Source organism: Martes martes (genome assembly GCF_963455335.1).
Source record: "Martes martes genome assembly, chromosome: X".
NCBI classification, from domain to species: Eukaryota; Metazoa; Chordata; class Mammalia; order Carnivora; family Mustelidae; genus Martes; species Martes martes.
The window spans coordinates 45,503,704-45,526,511 of NC_137897.1; the positions used below are offsets into that span (position 1 = coordinate 45,503,704).

The 22,808-nt window shown below is 37.2% G+C and overlaps 1 protein-coding gene across 7 annotated transcripts in view; it reads left to right on the forward strand.

Moving 5' to 3' along the window:
• The first annotated feature begins 4,643 nt into the window (after positions 1 to 4,643).
• The window catches only part of RRAGB (Ras related GTP binding B), a 35,420-nt gene continuing 17,255 nt past the window's right edge, over positions 4,644 to 22,808 (forward strand). For 2 of the 7 annotated variants that reach the window (XM_080795284.1, XM_080795287.1), the window contains exons 1-5: positions 4,683 to 5,310; positions 6,193 to 6,226; positions 8,567 to 8,666; positions 14,982 to 15,048; positions 17,246 to 17,468. In XM_080795284.1, coding sequence (XP_080651410.1) covers positions 5,219 to 5,310; positions 6,193 to 6,226; positions 8,567 to 8,666; positions 14,982 to 15,048; positions 17,246 to 17,468 — 516 coding nt within the window. In that variant the 5' untranslated portion in view covers positions 4,683 to 5,218. Of the gene's footprint in view, positions 5,311 to 6,151; positions 6,227 to 8,566; positions 8,667 to 12,985; positions 13,070 to 14,981; positions 15,049 to 17,245; positions 17,469 to 22,808 lie in introns of all 7 variants that reach the window. The other 5 variants (XM_080795283.1, XM_080795282.1, XM_080795281.1 and 2 more) reach the window with 5 other exon arrangements.

Here is a 22,808-nt window from a genome sequence, read left to right on the forward strand (position 1 = left end):
TATTTCTTTTTTATTCTTTCTTAGAATTTCCATCTCTCTGCTCATATCACATACCAGTTATTGCATGTTATCTGCATTTTTTCCTTTAGAGTCCTTAACATATTAATCATTTTAAATTCACACTTGGTTTTTCTAACATTTCTGCCATTATCTGGTTATGATCCTTTTTCTGTCTCTTCAATCTGCATTTTTTGCTTTTTTGTATGACTAGTAAATTTTTGTGTAAGGTAGAGATAATGTAGAGGTGAGAGGACCTTTGGCAAATAGGTTTTTAGTAGTGTGGTGGTATGAGTTTATGTGTGCATTTGAGGCATTATAATCTATAGTCCCATGGTTATTGTCTATCTTTGCTGAACCTGTGTCTCTAGACTGTGATCTTCACCAGTGTTTCTCAAGTTTTTCTTCCTCTGGTTAGGACAGGATGCCTAAGTGGGCTGGAGTTGGGTATTTCCCTTTGCTCAGGTAGCCTATGCACTGATAGAACCCTAGCAAGTTAGGCTCTAGTAAAATAGTTTCTCCCATGGGCCAGTCTTCTTAAGAAGAACAGAAAGTTCTAGTTTATGTCAAAATGTTTACTTTTCACCTCTCACTTCCAGTAGTAAGAAGATAATTTCCTCTGATATTTACTGTGAAGAGCTAGTGAAGTTTCTGGAGGTAAAATTCACAAAAGTGTGGAGACCTCTCTGGGCTGCCCTGGAGTTTTTAACTCTCAGACTTGTCCACATTGAGCCTCCAACAAATTGTCAATTACAGTTTAGGTTTTTCTACCCTGATAGTGGTTCCTATAGATGTTTCCTGGGGGTGGGGAGGTCTGCTCTATAGAGTTACCATTCTCTGTATCCACTTGTTTTTCCTCTCCAGTTTCAGGGACAGCAGCTTGTCCTGTGACTTCACTTCTCTGATACATCTAACATTTGCTGATTTTTCAGCTTGCTCAGTCTTTTACTTATTAGTATGGAGTGGCAACTCCTAAGGTCCTTACATGTTGAGTGTGGAACCAGAAGTCCCTCCATTAGAATTTCACTCATCCAATCCTTAAGTCTAGTTAACTGGAAGATTACTTCATTATATTTCAAGCAAAGTGGTGGGATTGGAAAAGAAAGAGCTGCCATAAAGTTATAGGAATAAGCTCATGGGTCTCTGGGAAATATCAGTGAGCTGTGGGAACACAGGAAAAAGAGGGGGTGGAGATAAAGAAGGACAAGAAGTTATGAGGAACAGTTTGGGAATTGGAGACCCATGGATGTGGCTGAGTATAAAAGTGACTGGAATGAATTTAGGGAGTATAAGGGAACGTAGTACATTGAATCTTAGCAGTCTATTACTTTTTCTTGTTGAGATGGATGGTTGAAAAAAATACAGTGTGGGATCTGGATAAACAGAATGCTAATGTGTTTGTATGTGTGGGTATATGTGTGTGAGTATAGTGGAGCTGAGTTGTCAGACAGAAGCATCTGACATGCAATAGGACCAGAAATAGAAATGTTTGTATATCTAGTGTCTAATATAGTTTCTGGAACTGAATTCCTGCTCCATAAATATTTGCCAAATGGATGCATGGATAACTCTGCAGAGCTTAATCAACACTTTTTAAAAAGTATGTATAATTAAAAGTTAAAAGTTAATTTTGACCAAAAAGTTTTATCTTTTATCTCTGTAAGATTCTTCAATGAAAATGTAAAAATAAGCATCCCTGGATGCCTGAGTGCAAATCAGAATCTCAACATCTAGACCATATAGGAATGCATTGTATCAACAGTCTCACTCAACTTCTTTGGGATGAACTCTTAATTTGGTTTATTTCTTCAATCTTTTTTCAAATCCCTTCCTTCCACTCGCATCCTCCGACTCCTTTTTCTCCTCTTTCCTCTTCTCCTTTCCCCTCTCTTCACTTTTCCCTCCCCCCTCTTTTAGATCTTATTTATTTATTTGAGAGAGAGAGTCAGAGATTGTGAGACAGAGCACAAGGCAGGAAGAGAGGGAGAAGCAGGCCCCCTGCTAAGTGGGGAGCCCAATGTGGGGTTCAATCCAAGGACCCTGAGATCATGACCTGAGCTGAAGGCAGAAGCCTAACTGAGCCACTGCCCATCCCCCCTCTTTTTCTTCTTCATTCCTTCTCCTCTCTTTCTTCATCTCTTCTTCCTGGACCTTGAGGGTAGATAAATGTGATGGTTTGGAGGGGTGGAGAGGGATACTGGCAACAAGGAGACAATGGATTTCTATAATAGTACAGTGTAAGGGAACAATTTGGATGGTGATGTCTGGTCATAGTGGAGATTGGAGGGTATGTTTGAAAGCTGCCTTTACATAACATGCACATATTACTTCTATTGAATGCTTTTGGGGGGTGATATGACTGATGAAGATTATTCTACCCACTCCTAATGACTTTGGAAATGTCACCATAGGAAAAATCACTTAGCAGTCTATTGCAATTATCCAGACCTGATATCATAACAGCTAGGAAAAAATAGCAGAAGAGTAAGGAGGAGCAGATAGGTTATAGAAAATAGACTAATGGAACAGCAGACCTCTCAGCATAGAACTCTGTCCAAACCCCTGCCTCAAGAGACTTGCCATCCCCCTAGGATGGCCCCCAGTACTCTGTTGACCCCAACGCTCTATTAAAATGCCTGACTGAGCAAACTCAACACAGCAAAGATAATATACTGTTTGTTCTAGCCTGATGGTATAAGCCTGACCTACTTTTCTCAGATCATTTACTATAAAGGCTTACAATTGTGAATATGTATCTCTTAGAACTCAGTAGTCTTTTTCAAGGACTTGAGAGCCATACCATTGAAATGTAACCATCAGGAAGGATAGGACTTTTGTTTTGAAGTCTCTGTGGGAAGATAGATTTCTAACTTTGATAACCACCAGCTAACAAACAGCTTAATCACATTTATACTGACCAACCTTCTATAATTTTTCACTTCTCTGACTCAAATGAGGCCTAGTTCTTTCCCCTCCTTTATCGTCCCTTTGAAAGGCCCAATTTGGGCTCGTGGGTAGCTCAGTTAAGCATCCAACTCTTGATTTCAGCTCAAGTCCTGATCTTGGGGTCATGAGATCAAATCTGGTATGGAGTTCTGTGCTCACCACAGAGTCCGCTTGTCCCTCTCCCTCTGATTCTCCCCCTGCAAGCTACACACACACACACACACACACACTTTCTCTCTCTCCCTGATAAATAAATATGTAATAAAATCTTAAAAAACATAAAAAGCCTAATCACCTCTGCACATATTGGAATGGAACTAAGCTTTCCCCACTACTGTCAGTAGTTATTGAATAAAGTCTGTTTTCAATGCTTTAACTTAGAATTTGTTTAGCACTGTATGGTATGGAAGGCAATGAATCTAAAGTTACTTCCTGGTTTGGGACTCAGAATCTTTCACCATACAAGAAAAACTAGACCAATGGCTTGTTTGGGTGGAGTTGGTGGGGAGGAGAGAGGAGACTAGAGAGTGATAGGGCTAAGGAAGCTGTGATCAGAATAAAATAAATTTTTCTTGAGGTATGGCAGTTGTGATGAGAAGAGATCATATAGAACAGAAGTTGGGGAAATCTGGAATCAGGGAGCACCCTAGTTCTATCTAGTTTCTCTTCCCTTTCTACTTTTCTTCCTCCCTCCCTCCCATCATTCCTTCCTTTCCTTTCTCATTGAGTAAAGTATACATGTGATATACCTATCTATCTACATAGATGATAGATACAGTACAAAGGGGCTTAAGATGAAAGCATCAGTCCTCTCACTTCCTATCCCCTTCTTCCTCTCCAGAAGAACTGTTTTGGCCCTTTCATCTGGAGGTCTCTATATCTAAATATAGCATGTAAATACACTATCAATAGCCCTTCAGTTACCAAGTGTAGAATTTATTGACTTCTTACTGTGGTCTATGAGAATTTATTTCCCTTCCTTCCAGTTTTAAACAAGTGGGGGAGATGAGTATGTGTCCTAAAATTCCCAGTGAATCCCTTCTCCCAGCAATAATAACTTTCATTGTGTGCTTAGTATTTGGAACACATAGTTGTAATCACTTTGGATGTATTAACTCATTTCATGACAAGCCCGGTTACGGGGGCTAGTAGTAAAAAACAGGAAGACAAAGACTTAGAAAAACAGGAAGACAAAAACAATGCTTGGCCTTCCTCACCAAAAAATGTTAAGTTCGGTGAAATAGTTAAAAACAACAAGAACAAGAACTACAGCAACACACACACACACACACACACGGGCTAGTGTTGAAGCACTGAAGTTGAAAACGACTCCTTTAATTCTGTGTGTCAGACGGGTCGAACTACGGGGGCCATAAGTGAAGACACACACACGCACACTACCACGGGGGCCCTAAGTGAACACACACACACACACACACACACACACACAAGCATTGAAACACTGAAATTGAAAACGGCTCCTTTAATTCTGTGTGCCGGACGGGTCGGGCCACGACGACCACAAGCGAAGAGTCTATAGACTGAGAGCTCCCCAACCGGCTCAAAGAGGCGGAGGAACCGGAGCCACGTCACGGGGACTGCTGACACTCTTTCTCTGCGCAGTCTCTATGGTATTCTTCCCAGTCGGCCCCGCCCCTCGGGTAGCAGCAGTCACGTGACGGGCTCCGGGTTTACGGCAGGTGCCCACGTGATCCTGGCCTGCAGTCTCTGCCTGCGGTGAGGTACCTGGGCTCCTGAAGGGCGGGAGGTTAGGTCGTAACTGCTGTTAAACGGCGGAGGCTGTTGGGCGGCCAGGCTCGGTAACAATAAGCTGGCGGAAGCGTTCGTCACTTAGTGCCTACCGCACGAGTCTGCTCTTTTTGCCACCTCCGCCGTCCCCACCTCTTCCCGGGTGAAGTCACCTTTGCGTTTCGAGACTTTGGGGCCTGAGGCCCAAACTCGACACGGACCCTCACCACCCCCACTTCACCACTCATCCTCCGTCTTCTCCTTTGCGCCACCAACCACATCATTCAGCTTTTGAGGTGGCCAACTCGGCTGTGCCTTGCGGCCAAGTTTGAGGTGGTTAAGGTAACTGTGGGGAAAACAGCCCCCCCAGTGGACAAAGGCGGAGGCAAAAATAGAGCAGGCCTCGCGGCCACAGGCAATAAAAATAGGCGACTGAGGGTGTGAACAAGGAAAAAGAAAAAAAGAGAGAGAGAGAGAGAGAAAGAGTACTGCGGTCTAGAAAGAACTGGAAAGGACTTGTTGCACGATGGAAGAATCTGACTCTGAGAGAAAGATGGAGAAAGAGAATCTGGGGCCAAGAATGGATCCTCCCATAGGGGAACCGGAAGGATCGCTTGGGTGGGTGAAGTTTATTATGTCAAACCTGGAAGGTGGTGGTGGAGTTCTAAGAAAATACTGTGAATTAGAACACCCCACCTATGATAAATTGCTTTGATTTACCAGTAAGGTTGATTGGCATCATGCTTTTGGTGACAGGATAAACTGGCAAGAGGACTAGTTGGTTAACTGGATAGAAACAGCCCTTGGGATGGGCCTGATGTCCATCCCAAGGTTTGCGGGGCGGGGGGGGGGGGGATGAGGGGAAAGGGTAGGGCGTGTTCTAATTGAGAAGGCAGTTCTGGGTTGCTTTGAATTTTCATTAAAGGAGATTTAACATCGTGTTGAGGATAAGAAGACTAGGGAGAAGGTTGGTATTTCTGGGGCAGAGATCAGTGGCTTAAAAAGTGCTTTCAGTGCCTTTTTGTACCTGAATTTGAGATTTGTATTGTATATACTTTGTACCTGTAATGAGTGAAATCTAACTTGGAAGGACAGCTGGCTAAACATACCCAGATTTTGAAAATAACCTAACTTAAAAATAATAAAGAACATTCAAATAAGACAATATTGTTTGATTTATTAAAGCACTTGTATATGTTGCTTTGATGCATTTTTTAAGATGATAAAAAAATTGAATCTTGAATTTTATTGCTCATTTATATTAGTAAGCCAGTCTTCTTACGACCCATCTCCAGAGTATTGTAATTAGGGGTAGGGAGTTTGAACCCAGTTTTATAATTTAGGAAGACAAGGGCCTCTTTAATTGAGTTCCTACACACAGCTGTACTTAGCCGTTGTGCTAAACATGTTCTTTTGCACCTCCATATTTATTTGTATTTTTTAAATTCCAATTTCTAAGGCAATGGATCCTGGAAACTGTCTTTTGGTTTATATCTGCAGGTGGGTGCTACCAAATACAGCCATGAAGAAAAAGGTAAGACATATTAGGTAGATCAAATGTATGAAAGTAAAGGTAAGAAGTTATGATTCAGGAAATAGATTTTTGATGTATATGTACCATCTTTCCTGGATCGTTGCAGGAATCTTCTATCTGTACCCTTTGACTCTTGTCCTCTTCTTTGCTATCAGATTTAATTTTTCTAATATTTAAATCTAATTGGGTCATTCACATACTTAAGACCGTTTCATAACTTCCCAAAACTCAGAGAATAAAATCCAAATGATTTCATCATATAGAATGCCCTTTAAAAATCTATTCCTGACTAAATTGATCTGCCATACCTGTACCACCCTATTATAGCCATACAGAAGCTATTTTTCTCCAAATTTATAAATTAATTTTCATTTTGTGCAAGCCATGCACAAACACTACACAGGCCTCTTCCTGCACATTTATGTGGACCCAACTTAAATGTTACGTGTGTAAGGTCTTTTTATGAGTTTTCCAGATGGAATTGAGTATCCTCTTGTGCTCTGCCCCACTTTAGGGTTTAGGCCTAATCAATAAGGACACAGTTGTGGTCTAAATTTCTGAACCTTTGGGACTTTTAGTTTCTTCGTTTGTAAGATGGTGATAATAATATTACCTATCTCGTAGGGTCATTATGAAGTTTAAGTGAGTAAATGCATGGTTAGTCTTTCATAAGCAGTTGAAGATTTCTTAAATAAAAAACACAAGTAATATGCCATATTTACCCTTACTTTATCCAGCAATTCAGTTATATAACTCAATTTCCTAAAGCAATGTTCTTGATAAGCCTATCTAAGTTATCTAAAGTTGCTATCAACAAGGATGGCTAAAAATACCAGAAATTTCTACATGACTAAGAATAAAACAAAAAAGAAATTGTAACTACCTTAGACTGTCTTGTTAGTAACATTTTTTTAGTGAAATAAAGTTATGTGGCTAAATAGCTAGGTTAAATTGACCCTGAGTGAAGTATACTTTCATTAATATTCCCTGTATTTGTAATTAGAAAATTTTTAAAAATTTATTGGGAGTGAAGATACAACCTGTAACACCTTCATTTGAAAAGCAAGGTAATTGGAACTATAGTCCATAAATGTTAAAGTTTGAAAAAACTCTGAAAATTCACCTTACACAATTTCCTCCTTGTGCAAGAATCAATAGCATCTTTGATAGGTGTTTTTCTGTCTTTGTTAGGTGCTGATATTGACATAAAGGCTCTTCACCTTCATAAGGTCACCTTTTCCATTAGACAGTTCTCATCATTAAAAACTTACTTGTCTTCTGTCTTTGTTTAGGTAGCTTGTTCATTCTTTCGATGAATATATTTTAAGCATTTGTTATATATTAGGCACTGGAGATACAAAGGGGATTCTCCCTGCCATTCAAGAACTCATAGTCTTGGGACACACAGACAAAAAAAAAAAAAACAAAAAACACAAATAACAACAACAAACGAACACACACACAGCCCAGATAACTGCAGTGCAGTATAGTCTTTGCAGTGCAATAGGAGTGTGATGGGAGGAAAGATGTGAAACACACCTACACCAGCCTAGGTCATTGAGGTCAGGGAAGCTTCTTGGGGAGACGCTTACTGAACCAAGTCTTGAGGGATGGATGAGTGGAGCTTAGGTGAAGGAAGAAAAAGGAATGGGAAATAACTGGCAGAGGGTACAGCATGAAACAAAGACATAGAACTGGGCTCCCTGGAATTCTGGGAGCAGTCATAGGGACTATAAGAGGTTTAGTTCAGTTCATTATTCCTGGACTCTAAATGTTCTAGGCCAGGAGGTAAGGGCAGAGGAGTAGATAAGCCAGATCAAGGAAGGCCTTTTATGTAGGCCATGGGACACCTTAAAAAAAAAAAGAGTTAGAGTAATTAATGAATAAAATCAAGTAGAAGAGATGAGATCAAGGGCAGAAGTGGGAAGGTTGACCTTGAGCAGGGGAGAGAACTTTCAGTTATAATGAAATCCCCTGCCAGGTAATTCAGTGCATAAAACATTAGGTTATGAGAGATTGGGGTTCAATTTCCTCAAGTTGTTATTTCTCTAACATAGTTCTGAATGAATGATAGTATATAATGCTACCATAATAAATTCATGTTATTTTACCGCTAAGAGGATGTGTGACATATGATAGGTAAGTGCCTGACTCCTGGAATTTTTGGTATCTCCGCATTTACCATTGGTCAGGGAACCAAGTTAGTTACAAGTACCTGCAATAGGTTGTTGGTACTGTCAACTTCAGTAAAACATCAAGTACAAGAGAGAAATAGATCCTTTTAGACTTGATTTGCTCTAGATTTCTAAGTTTATTGTTTTTTTCTTACTTTGTCCTTAGGTCCTGTTAATGGGTAAAAGTGGGTCTGGTAAGACCAGCATGAGGTCTATTATCTTTGCAAATTACATTGCCCGAGACACACGTCGCCTTGGTGCAACAAGTAAGATGTTTTATCTAATTCTGAAATCAGGTGATCTTAAATATTAATAATCTGTATAACACACTTGGTTGCAGTAACTTAGGGATGCAGAAATTGAGACATTTGTTTTGGAGCATGTTTTCCCTGTTTTTTCATTCTTTCTTGAAGGGGTATGACCTAATTCTGGTTATTACTGTTTGCTGTCTGGGGAGGTTCTTTCTACGTTGCTTACCAAGTGGGAAACCCTTGTCCAACTTGCTTTTTTATCCTGGTCTTTATTAAACAAACATAGGGACCCTTTTGTTTGCTTATTTATTTTTTTGTGAGAGGTTGTTTTTAATTTTTTATATAAAGGGAAATTAATTGATAGGTATTAACAAGCATAACAAAATCTCATAAGATTTTTTTAAAGCTGTAATTAGTCCTAATCTTCATTAAAAGGTCCATTCTGAGTGGGGTGAGCAGGGCTGTGAGGGGAAGGTTAACCTGATGTGTACTCTGCTGCTTCTCTTCCTGGATACACATAGATGTTCTCACTGGAGTTCCAGCTCTGACTTGAGAAATGTTGCAGTGCCCTTTATAATTTGAATGTTAAGTCTGGTTTCTTAATATGGGCTAGCTGGGCTACCATGGCTGCCGTTCAGTGGATCTATGCTTCTGGGAGACCTCTTCTATCTCGAGTGTAATGCCATTTTGTTTTGCAGCATCCAGGCATTTCTGGATTCTGCCGTGGTCCTTGGCCTGTCAATGATGAAAGCATTGCTCTACCTGGCTTTCCAAGATTCCTGATCTGAGTTTTTTTAGCATCTTGAACACTTTTAGGGACAAGTCACCCACTACTTCTTTTAAGGTATCTCACTCTGGTTTCAAGAAAAAACAAACATTTTTAAAACAACTTGTGTTCCAGACCCTAGGATATAAAGAAGTAAACGTTATTTTTCTTTATAAAGTGCTTGGAGTTTATATATACTGTCATAATTGGAGCAGCCTTAATGGTTAGAAAGCTATTTCTTAGAACCCTGAATCTGTTTCTCTTTATTTCTCTTAGCTGGTACCCTTTCTGTTCCACTGAGTCTCTACAAATATTTGAGTATGATTGATGTCTCAATCTATCCTAGCCATCCTTGCTTCCCAAATCTTATCTTCCTTAAGTTAAACATGTCCAGTTCTTCCATCTATTCCTCATGTGACATCATCTTGAAACATTTTTAAAGACTTGTTTGAATATATCTACATTTTTCTTAAAGTGCTGAGACTTGAATATAGATGTGATCTGATCAGGGCAGAGAAGGACTATTATATCTTTTATTTTGGGCCTCACACTGCTGTTAACACAGTCTAGTTCCCTATTCTTATTTTATGGAGTGGCTTTCATTATACTGAATCATACTAAAAAAAAAATTCCTTCTCACATACATTGTTATTAAAACACATACTATCCTTCTGCTTCTTGTGCAGCTAATATTTTGAATCTAAGAATAAATTCTTACTTGATTAAATTATTCAGTTTTGTTTGTTTTAGCACCTATCTTCTTGCATCCAGTATTTATTAACTGTGAAGTCCAGGACAACTCATTATTTCTCAGGGCTGTAGTTCCCTTATCTGTAGAAAAGGGATTATTAGGTCTGTTTTCTTTTTAGGTGCTTATTATCTCATCTGATATATTAGCTATTCTTCCTAACTTTGTGCATTTTGTACATTTGATAAGCATCTCATCTAGTTTTCATCTAAGTTGTTCATCAAAAATTTTGGTCAGGACAGGGTCCTATGGCCTGTCATGCCTTGAGAGACTGCCTTCTAGAAAGGACCAGTCCAGATTTCTTTATCTTGATTTGGTAAATTTTAATTTTTTTCTATTATCCCAAGTTAAAGATCTGGACCTAATAACCATATGGTTTCAGTAAATTAGAAGAAGCTTCTATTTATTATATGCTTTTTAATTTACTTTAGTTTTTATATTAACTTCATTTTGATAGATGATCTAGAAGTTGAGCTTACTCACCTTGCAAGCATTAGAGCTGGAATGTCACTCTGTGTTCCTGCTCTTTCCACTGTGCCACAGTCACCATTCTTGGAGGATTTCTTTCTTTGTGTGGTTTAAGTTCTATACATTTTATTGAAGCAATGGTCAGTTTTCTAGTCAATTAATATTTTTATTTTTAGCTGATCAGCAGAGTTGATTTACTACCCTTGGTCTAGTGAATAGTCATACAACCCAAATTTCAGAACTATTCAAGCTACTTGAAATAGTTTTGAAGTAATCTAGCAGCATCATTAAAAATTATGAACAGAATATTGCAGATTATGTGTACACTATACATTTTAGCATCCCATTTATTCAATAAGTGCTTTTCTGGACCATCATATGTGCCAGGCACTATGAATGTGACAAGGCTTTGTCTCAAATGGGACCTTTCTTGATATACTTTGTTAGCAATTACTGTATTTCCTTAAAGGTAATAAAAGTATGCTTTAAAATATTATGTTGGACTTAGTGCTTTAATGTATCATTACCTAATTTGTCATTGTTGAAAAAAGGTCTGGGTTCTATTGCTAAACTTACAGACTGTTTGAAAATACATATAGTGCATTGATTTTTACTTACTCTTCCTTTTTATGAAGTTGTTGATTTTCTTTAACAGTAGCAAAAGAGTACTTCTAAAATATTATATCACCTTTAATGTTTTAGTGTTTTTCTAGTGTATCATTGCTGAAAAAAGATCCAATTTTATTTTGTTAAACTTAGAGCCTACTGTGTTTTAAAATTTGTGGTAAGGGTACAGCATGGTGATATAATTAATTTATTTGTGGGCTGTTAAAATGTGTTTGTTGGGATAGTAAACTTCTCAATAAAAATAAGATTATAAAATATTTTAGTCACAAACACTGTTGACAGTTCCAAGATTTCCTACCTTCTCAGAATTCTCTGTTCCCTTGGCTTTTATTTAATGCCTTATTATTCTGGTTTTCTTCCTTTATCTTTAACCATCCCTACCCCCTTTAAAAAATATTTTCTTCTTTCTGCCCCATAAATGTATGTGATTTCCTAATGCTCTGTTCTGGTTCTTTTCAGTTGCTTTTATGACAGCAGGACAGGAAGACTAGGAGAGCCAGAGGGCCACTTAGGAGACTTAAGACTAAAAAGGAAGGTAGAATGTGGGGATTGGATCATAAACTGCCTTATAAACCAAGTCAGGTAGTTTGAACTGAGGGTAGAGGGTAGCCCATAGAGAGTTTTTAAATAGGAAAGTAACATCAGATTTTATTATTTTTAATTTTCAACTTTGATTACAAAAGTAATACTTGTGAAAAATTCAGACATTGCAGAAGTATAGAAAGTCTGCTCCTTCCCTTGTTCTCAGGCCTGCTTCCTGGGGATAACCACCATTAGTAGTTTGAGATTGTCCTTTAGGCCTTTTTTTTTTCTGGGTATATACAGTCATATACACAGAGACTTTTTTTTCTTTTTAAAGAATAATAGGGTAAAATCTGCATTTTGAAGAGACTATTATATCTAACATGGAGGATAGATTGGAGGGAGACAAGGGTAGAAACAGGTTGACAGATTAGGAAACTATTTTAGTAGACCAGGTAAGAGATGATGGGGCCTTAACTTGGGTTAGGGTAGTGGTAGTAGATATAATGAAAAGCAAATACATTTGGGATATACTTAAGAGATAGAGTCAGTAGGACTTGTTGAAAGGTTTGGGTGGAATAGTGGAGGAAAGACTGGACTCAAGGATGAAATTAAGGTTTTGGCTTAGGCAACTGGCTAAATTCACTGAGATGCAGAAGACTGAAGAATAGATTTTGTAGGAAAAAATGGGGAGATGAGTTATATTTGGATACACTGAGTTTGGGATACTTATGCATTATTCAAGTGAAAATGTCCGATAAATGTTTCAAAAAGGGAGAGAGACATCTGTATTAGAGATAAACACTTAAGTTAAAACAATATGAATAGATTAGCTTGCCTGGGGGGAAGTAGGTAGCCAAAGGTGAAATCCTGAAGTGCTCCATCATTTAAAGGACAGAAAGAAGAATAGGAAGATACACCAGAAAGGTTATAGGTATGATATCAGAGGCCAAGAGAAGAGAATTTTTTGAGAAGAGAGTAGTCAACAGTGTCATGCTACAGAAAGTAAGACAAGGACTAAAAAGTCCAGTGGATTTGGTAATGGGGCCGTTGGTCACTTGATGAGAACAATTTCTGTGATATGGGAGTAGAAACCAGATTTCTGTCCCATGTGCTTCATATCTAAACAGTCACTGAATCCTGTCACTTCTTTTGTTATTGTCTTTCCCTTTCTCAGTAGCACTTCTTTCCATTTTTTTTTAGTACTAGACCGTTTACATAGTCTTCAAATTAATAGCAGTTTGAGCACCTACTCTCTCGTAGACTCTGTTGGAAATACAAAGACATGTAAGATATGATTCCTTTTCCAAGGATGGGGAAGTAAGGGGGAGAATGGAAGTAGTTTGAGCACCTACTACGTGCCAGGCACTTTATATATGATAACTTCTTTAACCCTCACAACAATCCTGTGAGGTCAATAACATCCCTTCCACCTTTTGTAATAGAAAAGGAAACTAATAAGAGGTTAAGTGACTTGCCCAAGGTCACACAGAGAGGTACAGCTGGTATTTGAACGAAGAACTGTTTGACTCCAGTGCCCATGTTTTTTTTTAGTACCCATGTTCTAATGCTTTGCCGCTTATGGTCTGGGTTATGAGAAGATAAATTTGCACAAAAGTTAGATAGCAGTCAGTATAATCAATAGATTCAAGATGGTCATAGAAGCAACATCACTGTGTGATTGATTGTCACAAAAATTGTAAAAATTATGATTGCTAGACTTTAAGAAATTTTTAAGATAAGAACTTTCATTATTTTTCCTTGTGATTTTTGGTGCCTGGCAGAGAGTAGATGCTTAATAAATGTTTGAATGAATTCAGAGGGAGTGATGACAGTAAGTGGGGGTGGTCAGGAAGGGCCTTTAGAGAAGGTGAATTTAAGCTGGGTCTTAATAGATGAATATAACTTTGAAAGAAAGGTGGGGAGGACTTTCTAGGCAGGTGAACAGAGTAGGTAAAGTATAGACTGGGGAGGGAAGTATAAGGCAGAGGTCGCAAACAGGCAGTCTGTAAGCTGGATAAGGCCTATAGATATGTTTTGTTTGGCTTCTGCAATGTCTTAGAAAAATTGGAATTAGTTACTAATAGGTAAAAGTTTCCATAAAAATCTGGTTTCTCTCTAATATTGAAAATTGTAAAGATACGAACATCTTGATCCCACATTCCTGCCTTGAAAGATGAGCTAGAGCTGTGTAATTGCCACCCACTGTATCACCCTCTTGGGTGGATAGTCACTCTCCATACATGATCATCTTTGCTTTTGTACATTTACTGGCCTGGCCCATATTAGCAAGTTTGCGACCCCTGATGTAAGGTATGTTGGGGGTTGGGGAGGTAGTGGGATAGGGGAGGACTATAAATAAACCAAATTGGACTAAAACAAAAGTCTTTATTAATGTGACTCAATGGGGGAATATAAAGGTAGATTAGAAGCCAAATTTCAAGGACCTTCAATGCCCCTCTGTAGGCACGGAGGAACCATTACAAGTTTTTTGAATGGGGAGTGACATGTTCAAAGTAGTGTTAAGAAGATGAATCTGACAATAGCCTGTTAAGTGGGTAAGGCTTCCTGCTGGGTGGTAATTATGGAGCAATTGTAGTTGTGTAGGCTTGAGAAGTTAAGGGCCTTCCTTATTGTTAGTGGCAGGTTGTAAAACAAGGAGTGAAATCGAGGAATTACAAAGAAATAGCAATGAATGTCGACAGAGGAGTCAACAATGACCATCTTCCCCAAAATGGGACAATGATAGGGTTATTAACTGAAATAGGGAAACCAATAGAGGGAGCAGGTTGGGTTATGTTTTATGCTTGTTTTGTATTTGGTATTTGTTGTCGTTTTTTAAATTTGTTTTGTGAAGGGTGTTGGTGGGTCACTGAAGAATTATTAAATGGTATATGTCTCTGTCTTACATGTTGAAATTTTAACATTAATATTATAATTGGAGATTGTTTCTTCTCTAAGCACTAAACTACTAAAAAGTAAAATTACTTACATTGAGAGCCAATTCTGTAGCTCAGAATAGTTTAGGTGCCCACCTTGCCGCTAAACCATATTACTAAGCTGAAAATCACCTTCTTGTTGAAGCTTTGAGCATTTCACTCCACTTTAGTCCTTCTAAATTCCATGGGTTAGTTCTTTGCTTATTTTGAATTTTACCTCATGTGCTGCAATTACTAGCTTTGTCATATTTGTCTTCCAGTTGATGTAGAACATTCTCATGTTCGATTTCTGGGAAACCTGGTATTGAACTTGTGGGACTGTGGTGGGTAAGTACTGTTTGCTTGTTTGTGGCACCAGTGGCAGTAATCATGGCACCTAGTATAATCAGCATGGAAAATACATTACAGTAATTATCATTTGTAATAGATACATTTGATAGAAATTGTTTCATAATTGGCACTTGATTAAATAAAGATCTCTGACTTTTATGTAATTGTGGAAATGCCCTCTCTGTGTGACATATTTAATCAGCACTAACATAGGCTGTGTCTAGGGATCTGTAGTATGGGATAGATTATCCCCCTCTCTTGCAGGAGAAGAAATTGGATTTTTATCTCAGGTGGCATAATACCAGTGCTGAGCTCTTAGCCATCATACCATAATACCTTTTCATTCTTTATTATTTCAATCTCCAGGCAGTCTAAGCACTGTAAATCAGCCTTAAGCACATATTCTCCAACTGAGTTACCAACTGTTGGAGAAGTAGGAAATAGTTTTTCCTTTCATGGCTAAGGTACTTCCAGAATATTCCATCATAAATGCATATTCACTGTGCTTATATGGAGGTATTGCTCCTTACCCTGTGGCCGTTTGCATCTCCACGTTTCAGCAGCAGTGTGTAGTGCACAGTGGTTAGGAGCCTAGGGTCTGGAGTTAGACTGGGGTTTGTAACATAGCTCTGTTAACTGTGTTACTTTGGGTAGATCATTTAAACTCTCTGAGCCAGTTTCTTCATCTGTATAATAAGGATAATGATGGTACTAAATCATAGGGGTGTTTTGATGATTAAGTAAGATGAGATCTAAATGCATAGTAAAGTTCCTCACAAAATAAATAGACATTATTGTTGGCTCAGTGTTTACCAGCTCCTTGCATAGAACCAACCATGGATAGGTGCCCAGTGAGTTATTTGTTGAAAGAATAATGAAATAGCCAAGTATTCTATAAGAAAATGATTCCCATTATTGCTAGCAGATGGATCACTCAGTGCTCTAGAGATCTTTCCATACAAATCCTTCATCTTTATCATTCTTCTAATTCTGTAATCTCTTTCAAGAGATTAGTCCAAGTTCCTTGCTTTTAGGCCCTAAGATGTTATCATTAATTTTGCAGATAAGGCAGCTGAGGTACAATGATACTAAGAATCCCCCAAGGTCACACAGCTAATTAATAGCAAAAAGTACAAGACTGAAAGCTAGGTACATGTTTGTTTAACCCCCATGACCAAACTCTACTGTTTTATTTATTTATTTAATTTTATTTTAATTCCAGTACAGTTAATATAGTGTTATATTATATCCAGTGCTCATCATGACAAGTGCACTCCCTAATCCCCATTACCTGTATCACCCATCCCCTCCTCCATTAGTTTGTTCCCAATAGTTAAGGGTCTATTTCTTGGTTTGTCTCTCTGTGTCTCTCTCTTTTTTCCCTTTGCTCATTTGTTTTGTTCCTTAAATTCAAACAAAACTACTGTTTTTTGCTGGGTGCTTGGTAACTGAGAACTGGGAACCAGAACACAGCCTAAGGATCAAAGAACAAAACTGCTAAAAAGATATCTTGGAGTCATTTTCATGGAATTTAGAGTATTTGACTAGTTAGTTATTCATTCAAGAAATATACACTGAGCACCTCCCCTATGGAAGGCTCTTTGCCTAAAGCTGGGAAACAGTGGTGGACAGTAACAGACATGGTCCTTGCCTTCATGGAACTTACACTCTAGGGAAGTGAATTCCATTAATTAAAAACATACACAAACACATATAATACCACACTTGTGGTTAAGTGCTAAAAATAAAACAACGCAATTTTATTAGGGCCTAAGGTGACTGGATTTGCTCAAGACAGGGAGGTCAGGAATGGTTTCTGTGAGGAAATATGGATTGAATTGAAATCTAAAGGGACAAGTAGGAGTTAATTAGATGTAGAAATAGGGGAATAGCATGTAAAACAGAGTAAATAGCATGTGTAAAATGCCTCTTGGTGGATACATCACAGCCCACTGGAACTGAGGGAAGGTCATAGTGTATTTGGAACACAAGGAGAGGGGCAAAGGGTGGGGCAAAGGGTGGTGCAGGTGTGGTTCAACTAAGAAGTTGAAACTGTACCAATTTACTCTTACTTGCCTATTAATTTGAAGCCTTAAGATTATCTTTCACATTGATTAAGCCAACAAAAAATAAATTGTAAGTAGGAGTGACTAAATTGAGGACTTGGTTATTACCAATTTTTTTTTCCTATTAGACAGGATACCTTCATGGAAAATTATTTTACTAGCCAACGAGATAACATCTTCCGAAATGTGGAGGTTCTGATATATGTGTTTGATGTGGAAAGCCGTGAACTGGAAAAAGACATGCACTATTACCAATCATGCTTAGAAGCCATTCTGCAGAATTCTCCAGATGCGAAAGTTTTTTGCTTGGTACACAAAATGGATCTGGTACAGGAGGATCAACGGGACCTGGTAAGAAGCATAAAGGATGCTGCACGAAATGGTTGACATGCTTTCTAAACTTCTTTTATAGAGAAATAGGTAAATACTATGATTGTTTTCAGGAAGAATAAATTTCAGCATTAGTGCTCAAAGTTCTGTCAGGTTTTTAAAAACACTCATAAGCAAATTTTCTGTGGTAAAGGGAATATAATATCCATTTGGCAAATAATTTTCAGATTTAGGTAAGAAACTTGTCAATGTGATATCATTAAGCAGCCTTTATGTATTTTTTTATTTGAGTAAAATTAACATATAGTGTTATATTTTAGATGTACAATATAATGATTCACTAATTCTATACATTTCTCACTGCTCATCAAGATAAGTGTTCTCTAAATCCCTTTTATCTATTTCATCTATTTCCCCCCCACTCCCCTCTGTCAACCAGGAGTTTGTTCTCTGTATTTAAGCATCTGTTTTCTTGTTTGTCTCTCTTTTTTTCTCTGTTTGTTGCTTTGTTTTCTTTCTTCAGTTCCACAAATGAGTGAAGTCATATGGTATATATCTTTCTCTGACTAACTTATTTCACTTAGCATTATACTCTCTAGGTTGATCCATGTTCTTGAAAATAGCAAGATTTCATTCATTTTATGGTTGTATAATACCACATTATATGTACACATATATATAATTTATACATATAAAATGTATGTTATGTATATAACATAAATATATAAACATATCTTCTTTATCTATTCATCTGTGGAGGCACACTTGGGTTGCTTCCATATCTTGGCTATTGTAAATAATGCTGCAATATAGGACCCATATATTGTTTTGCATGCATATTTTCCTTTTCTTTGGGTAAATACCCAGTAGTGGAATTACTGGATCCTATGGTAATTCTATTTTTAATTTTTGAGGAACTTCCATACTGATTTCCACAGTGCCTGCACCAATTTGCATTTTACCAGTGGTGCATGAGGGTCCCTTTTTCTCCACATCCTCGTCAATACTTGTTATGTCTTGGTTTTTTAGCTTACCCATTCTGAGAGGTGTAAAGTGATACTGTGTTCTGGTTTTAATTTGCACTTCCCTTATGATTAGTAATGTTGAATATCTTTTTATGTGTGTTGGCCATCTGTATGTCTTCTTTGGAAAAATGTCTATTCAGATCCTCTACTCATTCCTTAAATTGGATTATTTGTTTTTTGGAGGGCTTGAATTGTTCAAGTTCTTTATATATTTTGGATTTTAACCCCTCATTAGATATATAATTTGCAAATATTTTCTCCCATGTTGTATGTTGCTTTTTTGTTTTGTTGATGGTTTCCTGTACTATGTAAAAGCTTTTTATTTTTAAATAAAATTTAGATAAAAATTTAAATAAAATCAATAGTTTGATTTTGCTTTTGTTTCTTTTGCCAGAAACCTAGAAAAATGTTTCTATGGAAAATGTCAAAGAAATTACTGCGTGTGTTTTCTTCTAGGAATTTTATGGTTTCAGGTCTCACATTTAGGTCTTTAATCCATTTTGAGTTCATTTTTGTGTATCGTGTAAGAAAGTGGTCCAGTTTAATTCTTTTGCATGTTGCTGCCCACTTTTCTCAACAACATTTGTTGAAGAGACTTTTTCCTATTGTATATTCTTGCCTCTGTTATGGTAGATTAATTGATCATATAAGCACTGGTGTATTTGTGCTATTCTATTCTGTTCCATGGTTCTATGTGTCTGTTTTTGTGCCAGTACCATACTGTTTTGATTACTACAGCTTTGTAGTATATCTTGAAATCTGGGATTCTGATACCTCCAGTTTTGTTCTTTTTCAAGATTGCTTTGGCTTTTCGGGGTTTTCTCTGTTTCCATACAAATTTTAGGATTACTTGTTCTAGTTTTGTTAAAAATCCTGTTGGTGTTTTGGTAGGACTGCTTAAATCTATAGCTTGCTTTGGGTAGTATGGACATTTCAACAGTATTTGTTCTTCCAGTCCATGAGCATGGAATATCTTTTCCATTTGTTAGTGTCATCTTCAATTTCCTTCTTCAGTGTGTTACAGTTTTCAGAGTACAGGTCTTTCATCTCCTTGGTTAAGTTTATTCCTATGTATTTTATTCTGTTTGGTACAAATATAAATGGGTTGTTTTCTTAATTTCTCCTTCTACTTCATTTTAGTGTATAGAAATGCAATAGATTTCTGTATATTAATTTTGTATCCTACAACTTCACTGAATTCATTTATCAGTTCTAATAGTTTTTGGTGGATTCTTTTGAGTTTTCACTATATAGTATCATGTTATCAGCGTTGAGAATTTTACTTCATTCTTACCAATAGGGATGCCTTTTATTTCTTTTTCTTGTTTGATTGCTCTGGCTGACTTTCAATACTATGTTGAATAAAAGCAGTCAGAGTGGACATCCTTGTCTTGTTCCTGATCATAGAGGAAAGCTCCGTTTTGCACCACTGAGAATGTTAGCTTTGGTTATTTCATGTATGGCCTTTATTATGTTGAGGTATGTTCCCTCTAAACCTATTTTGTTGAGAGTTTTTATCATGAATTGATACTGCATTTTGTCAGGTGCTCTCACTGCATCTGTTGAAATGATCATATGGGTTTTATTCTTTCTCTTGCTAATGTGATATATCACATTGATTGATTTGCAAATATTAAATCACCTTTGCTTCACAGAAATAAATGCCACTTGATCATGGTGAATGATTTTTTTTAAGATCTTATTTGTCAGAGAGAGAGCACAAGTAGGGGGAATAGGCAGAGGGAGAAGCAGGCTCCTCACTGAGCAAGGAGCCCAGTGTGGGACTCGATCCCAGGACCCTAGGATCATGATTCAAGCCAAAGGCAGACACTTAACTGACTGGCCCACCCAGGCATCCAGTGCATGATTTTTTTAAATGTATTTTTAGATTCAGTTTGTTAATATTCTGTTGAGGATTTTTGCACCTCTGTTCATCAGGTATTTTGCCTGTAGTCTTCTTTTCTGTAGTTTATGTGGTTTTGGTATCAGGGTAATGCTGGCCTTATAGAATGAATTTGGAGACTTTCCTTCCTCGTCTATTTTTTTTAATAGTTTGAGAAGAATAGATATTAACTCTTCTTTAAATATTTGGTAGAATTCACCTGTGAAGCATCTCGTCCTACACTTTTTTGTTGTTGTTTTTGGAATTTTAATTGATTACAGATTCAGTTGCTTTGCCAGTAATTGGTCTGTTCATATTTTCTATTTCTTCCTGTTTAAGTGTTAAGAGGTTATATATTTCTTGGAATTTATCCATTTCTTCTAGGTTATCCAGTCTTTTGGCACATAAATTCTCATAATGTCTTATAATCTTTTGTATTTCTGTAGTTCTGGTTGTTATTTCTCCTCTTTCGTTGGTGATTTTATTTGAGTCCTCTTTTTTTTCCTAGATAAGTCTGGCTAAAAGTTTATCATTTTTTTTGAGCTTTTCAGAGAACTCGCTCCTGGTTTCATTGACCTATACTGTTGTTTTTTTAGTCTCTATTTCATTTATTTCTGCTCTGATCTTTATTATTTCTTTCTAATTGCCTTTGAGCATTTTTTTCTAGTTCCTTTATTATTTTTTTTTAGATTTTATTTCTTTCTTTCAGTGAGAATATGAGCAGGGAGAGGAGAAGAGGGAGAAGAAGGAGGGGAAAGAATATCAAGCAGACTCTGTGCTAAGTGCAGAGTCTGACCCTTATCCCTGAGATCACGATCTGAGCTGAAACCAGGATTTGGATGCTCAACAACTGAACCACCCTGCACCTCTTTAGTTCCTATAGGTGTAAAGTTTGGTTGTTTATTGGAGATTTTTTCCTTCTTGAGATAGGCCTTTGTTGCTATTATCTTCCCTCTTATAACAGCTTTTCCTGCATTCCAAATATTTTGGATCATTGTGTTTTCATTTATCTTCATGTAGTTTTTGATTTCCTTTTATTTCTTGGTTGATCCATTCATTGTTTAGTACCATGTCATTTAGTCTCCATGTATTTGGGTTCTTTCCAGATTTTTTCTTGGGATTGATTTCTGGTTTTGTACCACTGAGGTCAGAAAACATGCATGATATACTCTCACACTTTTTTGATTTATTGAGACTTGTTTTGTGGCATATCATGATCTATTCTGGAAGATGTTCCATGTGCACTTTAAAAGAGTGTATTATGCTGTTTGGGGATGGAGTGTTCTGAGTGTATCTTTGTTATATCTGGTCCAATGTCCACTGTTTTTTGGTGATTTTATGACTGGATGATCTATCCATTGATGTAAGTGGGGGTATTAAAGTCCCCTACTTTTATTACTCTCAATTCTTGTCTTAATGTTTATGTTTATGCATTTATGTTTCTTTTGTTTCTCTTTTTTTTTTTTTAAGAGAGAAGCAAGAGCATGGGTAGGTTGGTGGGGGTTGCAGAGGGAGAGGAAGAGAGAGAATCCCAAGCAAGCTCCATGTGGAGCCTGAGCACAGGGCTCAGTATTAACAACCCTGAGATCATGACCTGAACTGAAACCAAGAGTTGGAAACTCACCCCATTGAACTACCCAGTTACCCCTGTGTTTGTGTTTCTCTATGTATTTAGGTACTCCCATGTTGAATGCATATTTATAATTATTCTATCCTCTTGTTGGATTGCTCCCTTTATCATCATGCATTGTGCTTCATTGTCTCTTGTTACAGTGTTTATTTCAAAGTCTATTTTGTCTTATATAAACATTTGTTTTTGCGTGGTAAATGTTTTTCCATCCCTTCATGTTCAACCTGCATGTGTCTTTAGGTGTGAACTGAGTCTCTTGTAGGCAGCATATGGATGGGTCTTGGTTTTTATACATCTAGTCACCCTGTGTTTTTTAATTGGAGCATTTATTCCATTTAAATTCAATGTAATTATTGATAGATATGTACTTACTGTCATTTTGTTATTTATCTTACAGTTTTTGTACTTTTTCTGTGTTTTTTTTTCTTCTCTTGCTCTCTTCCTTTATGGTTTGATGGCTTTCTTTAATGATATGCTTGGATTCCTTTCTCCATTTATTTGGTTATCTATTACAGGTTTTTGATTTGTGTTTATCAGTAAGTTCATATATAACATCTGATGCATGTAACAGTCTATATTAAGTTGATGGGCCCTTAAATTTGAGCACATTCTAAAAGTACTAAATTTTTATACCCCTCCAACAATGTTTTATGTATATGATGTCATAATTTGTATCTTTTTATTTTGTGGATCCATAGACTGATTTTTATAGATATAACTGATTTTACTCCTTTTGTGTTTAACCTCCATATTGGTTTTGTAAGTGATTAGTCTACTACTTTCATTATGTTTTTATTTACCTATGAAATGTTTTCCTTTCATAA